Here is a 12,474-nt window from a genome sequence, read left to right on the forward strand (position 1 = left end):
CTCCAAACACCAACTGTACCAGTTACTCACAAGTTACTTAGCATCTGAATTTTATTGCTCTTATCTGGAAAAGAGGGGTAACTGAAAACCTGTGAGGATTACAGCTTTTCTTATCATAGCTCATAATTATGTATTTGTGTGATTATTTGATCCCTGTCTGCAAAGACCAAGCCTACACTGCACTTCATTTTATTTTCCCAAACTAAGGGGGACCTGGGAAACAGCAGGTGCTTAATAAATACTGATTGAATCAGTACATAAATAAATGACTAGGGAAAACCACACAGGTGTGTGCTTGGAGCATAGTGAATAGGCAATCAATACTAGTTTTCCTTCCTAGAGGACCAGAGCACACAAACTCTAACACCTACATGGGCCAGACAGGTAATGAACTTGGTGGGCTGGCTAGACAGGGACTCATGTGTGGACTGTCTAAAGGGGGCAGACACTACTCAGCTCCAGCCAAGCACTGTCATTTAATAATGTGGACCTAGGGTGACCAGATCTTCTTTCAAGAGAAGGCAGAAATTAGAATTTTTAGGTAAAAATTTATGACTTTGAAACATAGGTGCCATTAAATACACACACATACACGTACACAAAGAAAAGCCAACAAAACATATCTGAGCGCTGAAGTTAGTCCTTGTGTGACCAGTTCATTACCATTGGGACCTACGCCTCGTCCATCTTTCATATAAGAGCTCAGACCACAGCCACAAATGACCACATGAGAGTGACAGCACTTACCGCCAAGCGACTCAGAACTCTGGCTGGGGACATTGTGAGATGCCTCCTGGAGGACGTAGGTGGACGTGGAGAGGGGAGAAGAGCAGATGCTGCTGGCCGGGACGTAAGGGGGGTTGTAGGACGAGCTGTAATACTGGGAGTACTGGCTCTGAGGGAAGCCAGGGTAGGAGGGATAGTCCTGGAAAGGAAACGCACAAGGCTGTGAGTGACGAAGGCCGTCTCAGGCTGACGTGGGCGAGGGGCCTCCGGGCTGGGTCTACTCTGTCTGTCCTTGTCCCCCCACCATTAGAATGAAAGCTCTATGGGTGCCAGGGGTTTCCCTAGAAGCAGACCCCCAAGACAGGTGTTCAAGTGCAAGTAGTGGATTTGGGGGGCAACAGGGAGACAAGCTGGGGAGTAGGGAAGTGAGACAGCAAAGGGAATAAGGGAAAGCAGCCAGCAAGGGGGCTTCTCCAGTTGGGGCCGGAGCTGAATTCCACCAGTGAGATGCTGGATTGGCATAAAACACAACTCAGAAAGCTCTCTCCCAAGGGGCAAGGGAGCTGGGGTATTTATATATGAATTCCAGCCAGTCTTTGCTTGAGAGCTGCTCCCAGAGGGTTTTCATTCCCTGGCACTTCCTGCCTGCCCTGTACATGGGCCCAGGGATGCAGAGACTGGCAGCTGGAGATTAGCAGGTGCACCCTAAGGGACATGGGTGTGGCCCTGACAGCGCCCATCTTGGAAGAGTGCTGGGCACATATGGGCACTCAACAAATCCTGGAAAAATTAATGAACAGATGACTGAGTAATAAAGACCACATGCACTTGCCCCGGAGACTAGGTGGCATTTTAGATTCGTGGCGGGGCAGGGCGCACACACTGCAGCACCTTTATAGCCTTAGGGATCCAGAATCTTCCAGGAGGGAGTCTTGGCGATGAAATCAAAGAATACCAATCCTCTTTATCAAGCTCTGCTTAAGTCAACCAGATAGTCCAACCCACAATAGTCACTGTTTCAAATATTCTGCCCCACCATGAAGCAGTGCTTCTCAGCCCTGGGGGAGCTCATGGAAGGTTCTCACAGGAGAATTGCACAGTGCACAGTGCACAGAGTTCCCGTCCACCTTTGGCTGGTTAATTCTTAATTCACTCTCTAAGTGAAACCAAGAGACTCAAACTATTACCCAGCATTCACTCATCTTTACAGCATTGACTTAATTCAATTTAGAAAGCATTCATAAGGCCGCACTGTGGGCTGGGTACTCGACACTGGGATGCAGAGGTGAAGGAGATGGACTTTCACCCTCGAGAAGCTCAGGGTTCTGGTGAAAGACCATACGTATTTGCATTCATACATCCCAGATTCACAGACTCAGGTCAAGATGGAACATGTAACATAGCCCATGTCATCTTGGAAATCCAGTAACTCCAATTTCTCTGCCTCTACACTAAATCTTTCCAATGGCTGTTTGTACAGTCTGGCCAGTGGTCTCCAAACCCAGGGAATCAGAGGCTGTCTTTTCTGGTGGGGCTCATAGGTACAAGTGGGCTCTCTGGGTGCCCCGATTTAAGGGAACTAATTAAGGAAAGAGCCCAGAAGACAACGTCTACCTGGTGCACACTTCCGAATCCAGCTGCGTTGGTCAGTCCGTTTGCTCCTTGATAGATCCCTGCTGTGCCTGCGGGAAGGAGGAACAGGGGTACCAATGAGGTTTCTTACAGTCAGAGCGGGACGCGGAGGAGAAAGATGCCGCAGAGAGGTCGAGCCTCTGAGGTGTGACAGGCTGGGATGGAACCTGTAACCCTGGCCATCTCTCTGAACCTCAGTTCTCTCAATGAATGAATGAAATATAAATAACACCTTCTTCAAAGGACTGCAGTGAGGAAAAAACAAGAAAGTGCACACAACACAGTTTCTGGTACTCAATAATTTTAAAAAATATTTTATTTATTTTTTAGCTTTGGGGGGAGGTAATGAGGTTTATTTTAATGGAGGTGCTGGGGATTGAACCTAGGACCTCACGCATGCTAAGCATGCCCTCTACTACTGAGCTTTATCTTCCCTCATGATAATTATGTCTTAGAAATTATTTATTTTTTAAAAAAATTTGTGGTAAATGTACATAGCATAAAATTTACCATTTCAACCATTTTTTATCTTTTTTCTTTAATGGAGTTACTGGGGATTGACCCCAGGACCTTGTGCATGCTAAGCATGCACTCCACCACTGAGCTACTACCCCGCCCCAAAAACTGTTTATTACCAGTCTGTGATGAGACAAATACAGAAATTGACGGACAGTGAGTAGAACACCTATTGTCTGCTGAATCTGATAATTAAAGTCAGGGCTTGTAATATGCATCTTTTAAAACAAATTCATTGTTTCTCAATCTTCTTTTCATTTTTGCCACTCCTCTCCCCCAGATACTTTTTAAACATTTCTCCCCCAATCTCCCCTCCCCCTGTGGAATTTTAATATTATAGATACACTGCATATCTGTTTAAATACTTATATACTTAATATATATTCATTTTAAATATATTTAATACATACTTATATTTAGGTACTTATATATATTTGTACTAACACGAAAAGAGCATGATGTTTCTGCCTCCCTGAAAACCACTTTTTGCCCTCTTTGAGTGATACCTCCCCCATCGAGAATGCACGTTCTAGTGATCCATTCTTATTGTATTTTGCACTAAATTAAGGAAAAAGATCCTGGTCTCTCACCCCAGTGAGTATGTGAAACACTAGGTGCTGTAGCACCTGGAGGTGGCCCCTCGCACCAAGGAAAGACATCCCCAGCACTGAATGCTGTGACGTAGAGTGACTTGTTTAATGCTGCTGTCCCCCTTCCATGGTTGAAACTCAGTGCTGGAAGAGCTCTGTGGCTTGCCCAACCATGTCTGAGCTGAAAACTGCTGCTCCTTCACATCTACTAGATTGAACATAAAAACACCCCCCCCACACACACACACAAAAGTGGAAAAAAGAGTTGGCGAGGACGCAAAGAAACTGGAAGCCTCGTATGTTTACGTTGTTGGTGGGGCTGTAAAGTGGTGCAGCCACTGTGGAAAACAGCTTGATGCTGCCTCACACAGCTAAACACAGAATTACTACATGACCCAGCAATTCCCCTCCTGGGTGTGTGGCCAAAAGAACTGATAATAGGTGTTCAAACAAAAACTTGTACTCAAATGTTCACAGCAGCTCTATTCACAGTTGCCAAAAGGTGGAAACAACCCGAATGTCCATCAACTGATGAAAGAATAAACAAAATGTGGCATATCCATTCGATGGAATATTACTCAGCTATAAAAAGACAGGGAGTCCATGCTACCACATGGATGAATCTCAAAAACGTTATGCTGAGTAGGAGAAGCCAGACATCACAGGCCGCACATTCTATGGTCTCATTTATGAGAAATGTCCAGAAGAGGCAAGTCCATTGAGACAGAAAGTAGATTAGTGGTTGGCAGCGGCTGTGGGGGAAGGGGGACTTGGGATCGACTGACAGCTTAACAGGTATGGGGTTTACTTATGGAGCGAGGAAAATGTCTTGGAATTAAAAACCACTGAACTGTACACTTTAAAGTGATTAATGGTTGAATTCTAAGTTATGTGAATTTGATCTCAATTAAAAACAAAACAAAACTGCTACTCCTCCCAGTACGGTGGCCAGAGCCCATCTCCCAGAGAGCAGCAAAGGAAGGCTGCATAGGGGCCCAGACGGATGCGGCTACCTCTCCCTGCCACACCCAGGACACTCCGCCCCGCAAGCCCCGAGAAACGGGGGGACATCTGAGTCTCTAGGATTCCTTCCACCCACCTAGAGTTCAGGGAGCATTTCTTGTCCTGACCCCTTTGGGACTAAGCTCATGTTCCCTTTCCATTTTTTCCTTTCCCTTAGTTGGCAGTATGACGGCTCCTCATAACCAGGCTGCCGAGATTTCCCGCAGAGGGCTCTTCTGAACGCAGCAGGTAAGACAAGCTGACCCCACCCCTCCTCGCCGCCTCTGGCAACACGCGCCGCTTTCTGAGATCATAAAACAGCTCTTGCACGCAGGCGCTGCTTACGATACAGGTGAGATGTGGGATCTTGCAAATGCTGTCAATTGAAAGAGGTCCATCCTCCTCTATTACTGCTGCCAGGAGGAGAACAGGGGTCCCGGGGGGACACACTCTGTGTCCACTGGGAGGGGAACGTGTTCACCCACTGACTCTTGCCCATGATACTGAGCCTTTCCGTTTGCCAAAATGAATTGCTTAAAAAGAGTCAGCGCCCGGCTGTGATGCGGGAGAACTCTCTGCAAACCCGGAGCCAGATGTACAATCAAGAGGGCACTTCGGAGTGGCCTGTAAAATTCCGGAGCAGATTTTACATGGTGGATTAGACAATTAGAAATCCTATCTATAAGAGAGATTGATGGAGAGATAGTAAGAACATTCATGCAGGTGGGCACTTTCTGGGTATTTCTCCTCAAGTTCCCCGCTGAGAAAGCTCTGCCACCGTGGTCTAGGTGGGTGCTTCAATTCCACTCTTCCTTCCTCCACTGGGTACCCCCCACCACGTAGTCACAGGTATCAGGGGAGGAAGGCAAGCATGTCAGGGCCACGTTTGGATATACATCAGGACTTCTCCTCCTCGACAGTCACATCAGAGTTGTGGACCCTGAGCTGGGATGCACAGCGTGGACAGAAGAACTCACAGAAATGAATCATCTCAGCTCTTGTGATCCAAAGGATCGGTTCCAGAGTCTGGGAGGACTTGAGGTGCGGGCTAGTGCTTCTCCACACACCAATGAAGAACCCCAGACCCAAAAGGGCTGCACGGACCGAGAGAATGGACAACTCGGCAGAGGCCTGGTCCCAGTGATGGAAGGTGGGATGGGTCCCCGACACCACGACACTGGGTAAGATGCCAGAACCATGGCCAAAATTCTGGAGAGTTTGGTGAAAGCCCTGGAACACTAAAATGAAAGTTTCCCACCAGCCCGAGGGAATGGTAGCTCAGAGAAGAAATCATGTTGAAACACTGAAAATAAAATCAGTTCTATTTTTTACCCCCTTGAGCTTGCAGGCTGAGATTTATACTGACTATACAAGGGACAGAGGAATTCTTCACGGCCCTGGAACCACGCCTCTAGCACTGTCAGGGAAACTGTGAGGAGAGCATCCCCTGTTGTCATCCAGCAAAATGTTAGGTGCTGATGAGTTAATTCAAGTTCACCGCACGTTCGCCTATTAATGCACCCAAGACCTCTCTTCTAAAAATTTTGTTTCCTGTCATTCTCTGTCACTCCATAGGCAATAATGCTAGTGTCTGTGCAAATCCTTTCACTTCTGTGTTCTTGCAAAAAGCACACTAGTGTTCTCTGGGCAAGTATATAATTTCTGTAAATTCCTTTTGTTTGTATTTCTTATGGCTTCTCAGTTTTTTCACCCAGCATCTTAAGAGCCACCTATCTTGGTGGTTACCTGTCGCCTGTCGCCCTGTCACCTCGTATGCTTTCTCTGTATCTCCCCTGCACCCTCCTCCGGGAGAAGACCTCCATCTCCGCCCACCACAAACAAGGCTACCATGAACATCTTTGGCTCTTCTGGCCTGTGTGTTTCCTCGGCTTGCATTCCCAGGGGTGGGACTGTGGGTGCCGAGGTCCAAGAGACCTAGCTTCCCCACGGGCTGGGTGAGTGCTCTCAGCACGGCTGCCAGGTGCAGGCTCCCACTGCCAGTGCCGCCGGGTCCCCTATCGCTGCATTCACACCAGAAGCTGGCATGATCCTGCTCGCTAGTCTTTGTTGTCCTAATAGGACCGACATGAGATCTCAGTTGTGGTCTTTAATTCACATTTCTCTGGCTACCGGTAACTCTGCACATCCCTTCTTGGGCTTTTTGCCTCCTGGACTTCCTCCTCTTTTTAAGGAGATGGTGACAGTCACCAGTGAAAACTTCACTTCCTTCTCCTGGGCCACGCTCAGCTTTAATTTAATCGAGGCCCTTAGAAGCTTCTCAGTTACTGGCTTTAGCAGTTGGACAAATAACAATAATAGCCCCCATTTATTGAGCACTTATTACCTTCCCCAGGGCTGATCATTTTACACGCATTATCTTGTTTAATCTCCACCACAACCCGAGGAAGGAGGTCCTATTAGGAAGTGAGAGAGCAAAGTTCAAGCCCAGGTCAGTCTGACTCTGAAGCCCAGGCTCCCTGCCTGCCGGCAGCCCTGCCTTCCAAGCCACTGTGGGAAACAGCACAGGTCACTGCTGGCCTCGAATCCTTTAGGCCGACCTGATTACGCTGTCAGCCACAGGTCTGACATGCCATCCCAAGCAAAGAAAACCTCACGGATAAGCCCAGTGAACAAGCATCCTCCCATCAACGCTACTTGCTTTGGAAACCGTCTTACAACTTCTTTCCCCACAGCAAAGGGACCTACGCTCCTGGGTCCACAGTGACACTCACAAACAGGGACTCATTTATCTATTAAGTCTTAACTGCTGCCAGTATTAAAATAAAACTGCTGAAAACATACCAGGGCTGCAAGCGAAAAAGGTTTGGATATGCAATAAAAGAGTGATATAAAAAGTCGTCAGCAGATAACATGTAACACAAAAAAACCACAAGTAGAGAGGGGTGACCCAGTTACAAAACCCCAGCCTCTCAAGTTCCCCAGCCACGGCCCAGGCTCCAGAAAGGGACAAATCACAGCCCTTCCTAGGTCGATTTTTCTGTTTCTTTTCATTACCCAGAATCCAAAGTGGTGAAGGCAAAGCCCTGGCTCCGCCTTTTGGCTACTGTGTTCTTTCATTTGGCATTCATTAATTTATTTAATAAATATTTGCTGGGTGCCTTTTTATCTTGAGAAAGAGCTGGGTCCTGCCTTCTTGGATCTAAGTGCCTGGAAGGGGTGGAAGACAACAGAGAATCCACATATAATTGATTATTTGCCCTGCTGACTATGGACAAGTGGTTGAAGTTCCTACACCTCAGTTTCCCAATCTGTAAAATGGAACTAAGCATAGTTTTATCTGTTTGGTTTACGGCAAGGATTCTGTGAAATAAGGCTGGTGAAAGATAGAGCTCAGCACAGAGTAAGTGTTCAGTAAAGGCGGCTGGGATTATTATTCTCTGCAGGTTAATAATCACCACTGGAGGTGTCAACGATGCGAGCATTTCATTCGCCCACCACTTTTTTTTTTTTAATTCATGGGAATAAAAACATCTTGGGAAGGTTAAACAAAACAAAACAGTTTGGATAGGTCCAAACAGCAAATCCTAAATGAAAACAAAGGCTTTTGGTGACGGGGTGGTGGCCGGACCCAGACTGAGCTCTCAGCAATGAGACCAACAGGAACATGTGGTCCACGTGCCAGGAAGGGAGGTGTTCACGTCCATCTTGCTGACACTGAGTCGTCTAGCCCATTTTGCTATCTTAAAAAATCCAAACACGTACCCAGAGCCTGTCTTCCTGCATCTTTGCTCCACGTGGCGTCCAGCCCACATCTGTGTTTAATCAAATCAGTTGCTAAATGTCACAATGGCCTCATTCACAGGTAGCATAAAGCATATTTAACTGGTAATAAAACAATCTGCATTCCTGAGAATGCCATTTCAGATAGGCTGCCCTGTCACTGCGTCTCTGCCACACGAGTTGGAATAATGCCGGGGCCGAGATGGGGGAGGAGGGGGCCGAGAAGGGCAGCGATGCTGCAGAGGAGAAAGCGATCACATGCCGATCCACATGTGCTGGTGTGGGAAGATGTCCAACAGGCAGTGCTGGGTGACAAGGCTACTCTGAGCTCGCGCTAGACTAAACGTTGATATTCGTTAATTTCAGTTATGTAGAAGATTGGTTAAGTTGGAGGGCCTCTTAAAGGAGGTGGCAGCTGAGCAGAAGCTAAATGGATGGGAAGGAGCCAGCCATGTGAAGGTCTGGGGAAAGAGCATTCCAGGTTGAGGGCAACAGCAAAACACAAAGGTTTGAGGTGGGAGGAGCAGAAAGAAAGCCAGTGTAAGTGAAATAGAGAGGACTGGGGGGGCAGTGTGCCTGATGAGGTCAGAGAGGTCTTCAGGGGCTAAATCATGCCAGGCTTAGCACGGGGAGTCACAGAAAGGCAGTGGCATTCATTTCTGATTGCAATGGGAAGCCCCAGATGGAGGCTTTCAAGCAGGGGAGTGGCATGATCTGATACAACACGGGAAAGGATTTCACCCTGTGTGGTGAAAACAGATCAGGGGGTCACAGTGGATCCCAAGACCAAATGCGCTAACTATTCTTACTGCCAAGAATCTCCTCTGGAGGGATTCTTGGGAATAGTATACCCAAAAGATCAGAGTTCCTGAAACAAGTTATACATGTTACAGAAAAATTTTCATTGATATAGTGCCCAGGGAAGGCACTGAGGATACACAGGCCTTACACAGCCCTGGAGGAAATTTGGCAGGACAAGACCCACCTTGGACCAATCAGTGCATCACATTCCCCTGCCCACAATGAGTGTTTTAGGGGTGTGCATCTGAAGTAAGTAGGTCCACATAAGAGGAAATCTCAAGATGTTGTAGGGTAAAAAGAGGCTGGAGCTGTTGCAGCCACTTGAGCACCATGAGGGTAGTTGGCATCAACATGACTGTTCTCCTCCCAAAAGAGGTAATGTACCCAATTTTCACTGACCAGATACGCAAAAAATGTTGAAAGAAGAGATGGATGACTGAATCATCACCCTTGATAGTCCTCCCTCTCTTATTGGTCTACATACCATCACCAATTTCTGTGAATAGCGTCTCATAAAGACCCTGCCAATTTATCCACTTTTCTCCATCTTCACCACCACCACCACCTCCATACCTCTATCATCTCTTTGCCCAAGGGCTATGTAGTTTCCTCCCTCATTTTCCTCCATCCATCCTGACCCTAGTTCAACCCATTATTCTCAGAGCTGCTCTTTTCCAGATCAGTATAGCCTCTCTGGCTTCCCCTTTCATTTATAACCCTTCACCATGTCCACGGGCCTGCTGTGACCTGTCTCTTCCCTGAACTCACTCAGCCCCACCTTTCTGCCCTATTGTGGGTTGAACTGTGTCCCCTGAAAAGATCTATTCAAGTCCTAGCCCCAGGACCTATGAATATGACCTTATTTGGAAAGAGGGTCTTTGCAGAGGTAATAAGCTAAAATGAGGTAATACTGGACTAGTGTGGGCCCTGATCCAATGACTGGAGTCCTCATAAGAAAAGAGAAACTGGGACACAAACACGCAGAGGGAAGAAGGCCACATGAGGACAGAGGCAGAAACTGGAGTGATGAGTCTCCAAGCCAAGGAATGCCAAGGACTGCTGGCAAGCACCAGAAGCTAGGAGAGAGGTAAGGAACAGGTTCTCCCTCGGAGCCTCCAAGAGGAACTGACCCTGCAAACACCTTGATGTTAGACTTCTGGCCTCCAGGATTGTGAGGGAATACATTTCTGTTGTTTTAAACCACCCAGTTTGTGGTCCTTAGTCACTGCAGCCCTAGTGAACCAATACACCCCTGCTCTGCCTAGCTCCAGCCACCTGGCTGTCCAGAACATCATTTTAGGTTGTCTGCGTTTGCTCCTCTCTCTGCCTGGAATACTTCTCGTAGTCCAGAGTTTCTTAAACCTTAGTGTGCACAGGGGTCATCTGAAGATCCTTTTAAAAGGTAGATTCTGCAGGTTCTGGGTGAGATCTGAGGTTTCTAACCCGTGATGCCGATGCTGCCAGACCGAGGACCACAGCTGAGGGCCCTGAGCCCTCCCAGGGCTGGCTGCCTTCTCTGTCAGGTCTCAGCTCTGCTGCAACATTCCCTGGCCACACCAGCTAAAGCAGTCCCCACGGTCCCCACCACTCCAGCCACAACCTACACATTATCCTGGTTTTGTATCTTTTTTTTTTTCCGGTAGCATATACAGCTTCTGAAGTCATCTTACATCTTTAGATACACATTTATCATTTATCTCATTCTCACTTGGTTGTAAGCTCCTTCCCAAACTCCTAATTTCTCCCTCCCCCTACCCATTCCCCTTTGCTGCCCGTAAGTTTGTGCCATTTGCAGCAACATGGATGGACCTAGAGATGATCATACTAAGTGAAATAAGTCAGACAGAGAAGTACACTGTATGATATCACTTATATGTGGAATCTAAAAAACTGACACAAGTGAACTGTTTTTTACAAAACAGGGACTTTGTCTTCTATTCACTGTTTCATGCTCGGTTTCTAGAAGTGTAGACAGCATGTGACAGGCTCTCTGGAAATAATTTTTGGAAAAAAAAAGAAGGTCTGTCTGGTTTTGGGCACTATTTTCAGCTCCTAGCACCCTATCTGGCATATTAGAAACATTCAATAGCTATTTACTGAATGAATAAAACAAGTGAATGAATTGACTGTGAAGCTGTCTCTGATTATTGAGCACGGACCATGTGCCAGGAACTATGCTGAGTCCCTTACCTTAATTATCTTAGTTTATCCTCCCCCAACAAGAAGAACAGACAAAGTGGGCTTTGTGTGATCTCTTTTCAATCATTTCGTTCATGTTTACCGGGCATCTACGATGTGCCAGTCTGTCCTAAGCGCTAAGGACACAGCAATGGACAAGACAATGGAAACCATTGCTCCACGGAGCTGACATCCTAGTGAGGGGGTCACTGAAAGTGAAGAAGTATGTCAGATCACGTGTTAGATGGTGCTGCCGGGGGAGGCAGCCAGAGCAGGGATGGAAGCTAGGGGACGCTGGGGTGTAGGGCGGCTGGTCAGGGAAGGCGCCACATTTCAGTAAAGACTTGCAGGAGGTGCCAGAGCCAAGGCCATTGCCCCTTGCAATTTATAATGTAGAGATCATAAGCGGCAGAGCTGGGATTCAAACCTAGGACTGTCTGACACTGGGGCCTGTTCGCCATCTCCACGCTCTCCCACCTCCAACCTGCTGGAATTTCCATCTCCCTAGAAGGTCCATTGACAGTTTCAGTGGGTGATTGGTTTAACCTAGCTAAAAATTCCTCTCCCCTACTTTCTTCCCATGCTCCCTGAGCTGTTGTTCCTATTGCAGGGTTCTGTTCCCTGACATCCGATGGCTGCCTGCTGGGCTGTTTTGAGTATGTTTTGCGATGCCGGCCACAGGCACCGTGGCCAGGCTGTGACGCTGAAAGTCCTGCAGAATGCCTCTTTGTAACTCCCTGGCGGCCAGCGCTCTGCAACCTGGAAAGTCTGCTAGAGGCCAGGGGATCGCCCCGGGGCAAAGAGAAGCCAACATCTGGTTTGTGACAGGATGGCCGTCCAAAAAGCCACGCTATGGCCTCTGGTCTAGAGTTTCCTGGCAGTAAAGACAACCTTCTCCAAACTGATACTTTTTAAATAGAGAGGTCAAGTGCTCACCAAAATGACCTCCCACGGCCATCCTCGAATGCCTCATAAGCTCACAAATCCTACTTCTGTCCGATTTGACAGGGCAAATAGCCTCGTAAAACAGCACATCCTTCTCAGGTACCCTTTGCAGGAGCACCCGGCTCGCTCTCCCGCAATGTCAGCTCCGCTCCTCTGCTTACAAAGCTGCCTCTATCAAGTGTTTACCATCAGGAATAAGGTTCCTTCCGCAGACCTGTAAATTCCAAGTGGGTCCATCTAATGTACCCCAGGAGGATGTGGGAATAACTTACGCAAAGGCCACAGCTTCCCTTAAGATGTCTCCCACTTTTAGATCAAAGCCGACTTGTCCTGGGTCCTCAGA

At 47.6% G+C, this 12,474-nt stretch overlaps 1 protein-coding gene across 2 annotated transcripts in view; it reads right to left on the minus strand.

The window, feature by feature from the left end:
- Positions 1–12,474, minus strand: part of EYA2 (EYA transcriptional coactivator and phosphatase 2) — a 214,808-nt gene that overhangs the window by 87,099 nt on the left and 115,235 nt on the right. For both annotated transcript variants that reach the window (XM_031433690.2, XM_031433691.2), the window contains 2 exons: positions 2,341–2,408; positions 748–925 (listed from right to left, as the gene is read on the minus strand). In XM_031433690.2, coding sequence (XP_031289550.1) covers positions 748–925; positions 2,341–2,408 — 246 coding nt within the window. The remainder of the gene's footprint in view (positions 1–747; positions 926–2,340; positions 2,409–12,474) is intronic.

Source organism: Camelus dromedarius, chromosome 18 (assembly GCF_036321535.1).
Source record: "Camelus dromedarius isolate mCamDro1 chromosome 18, mCamDro1.pat, whole genome shotgun sequence".
Taxonomy (NCBI): Eukaryota; Metazoa; Chordata; class Mammalia; order Artiodactyla; family Camelidae; genus Camelus; species Camelus dromedarius.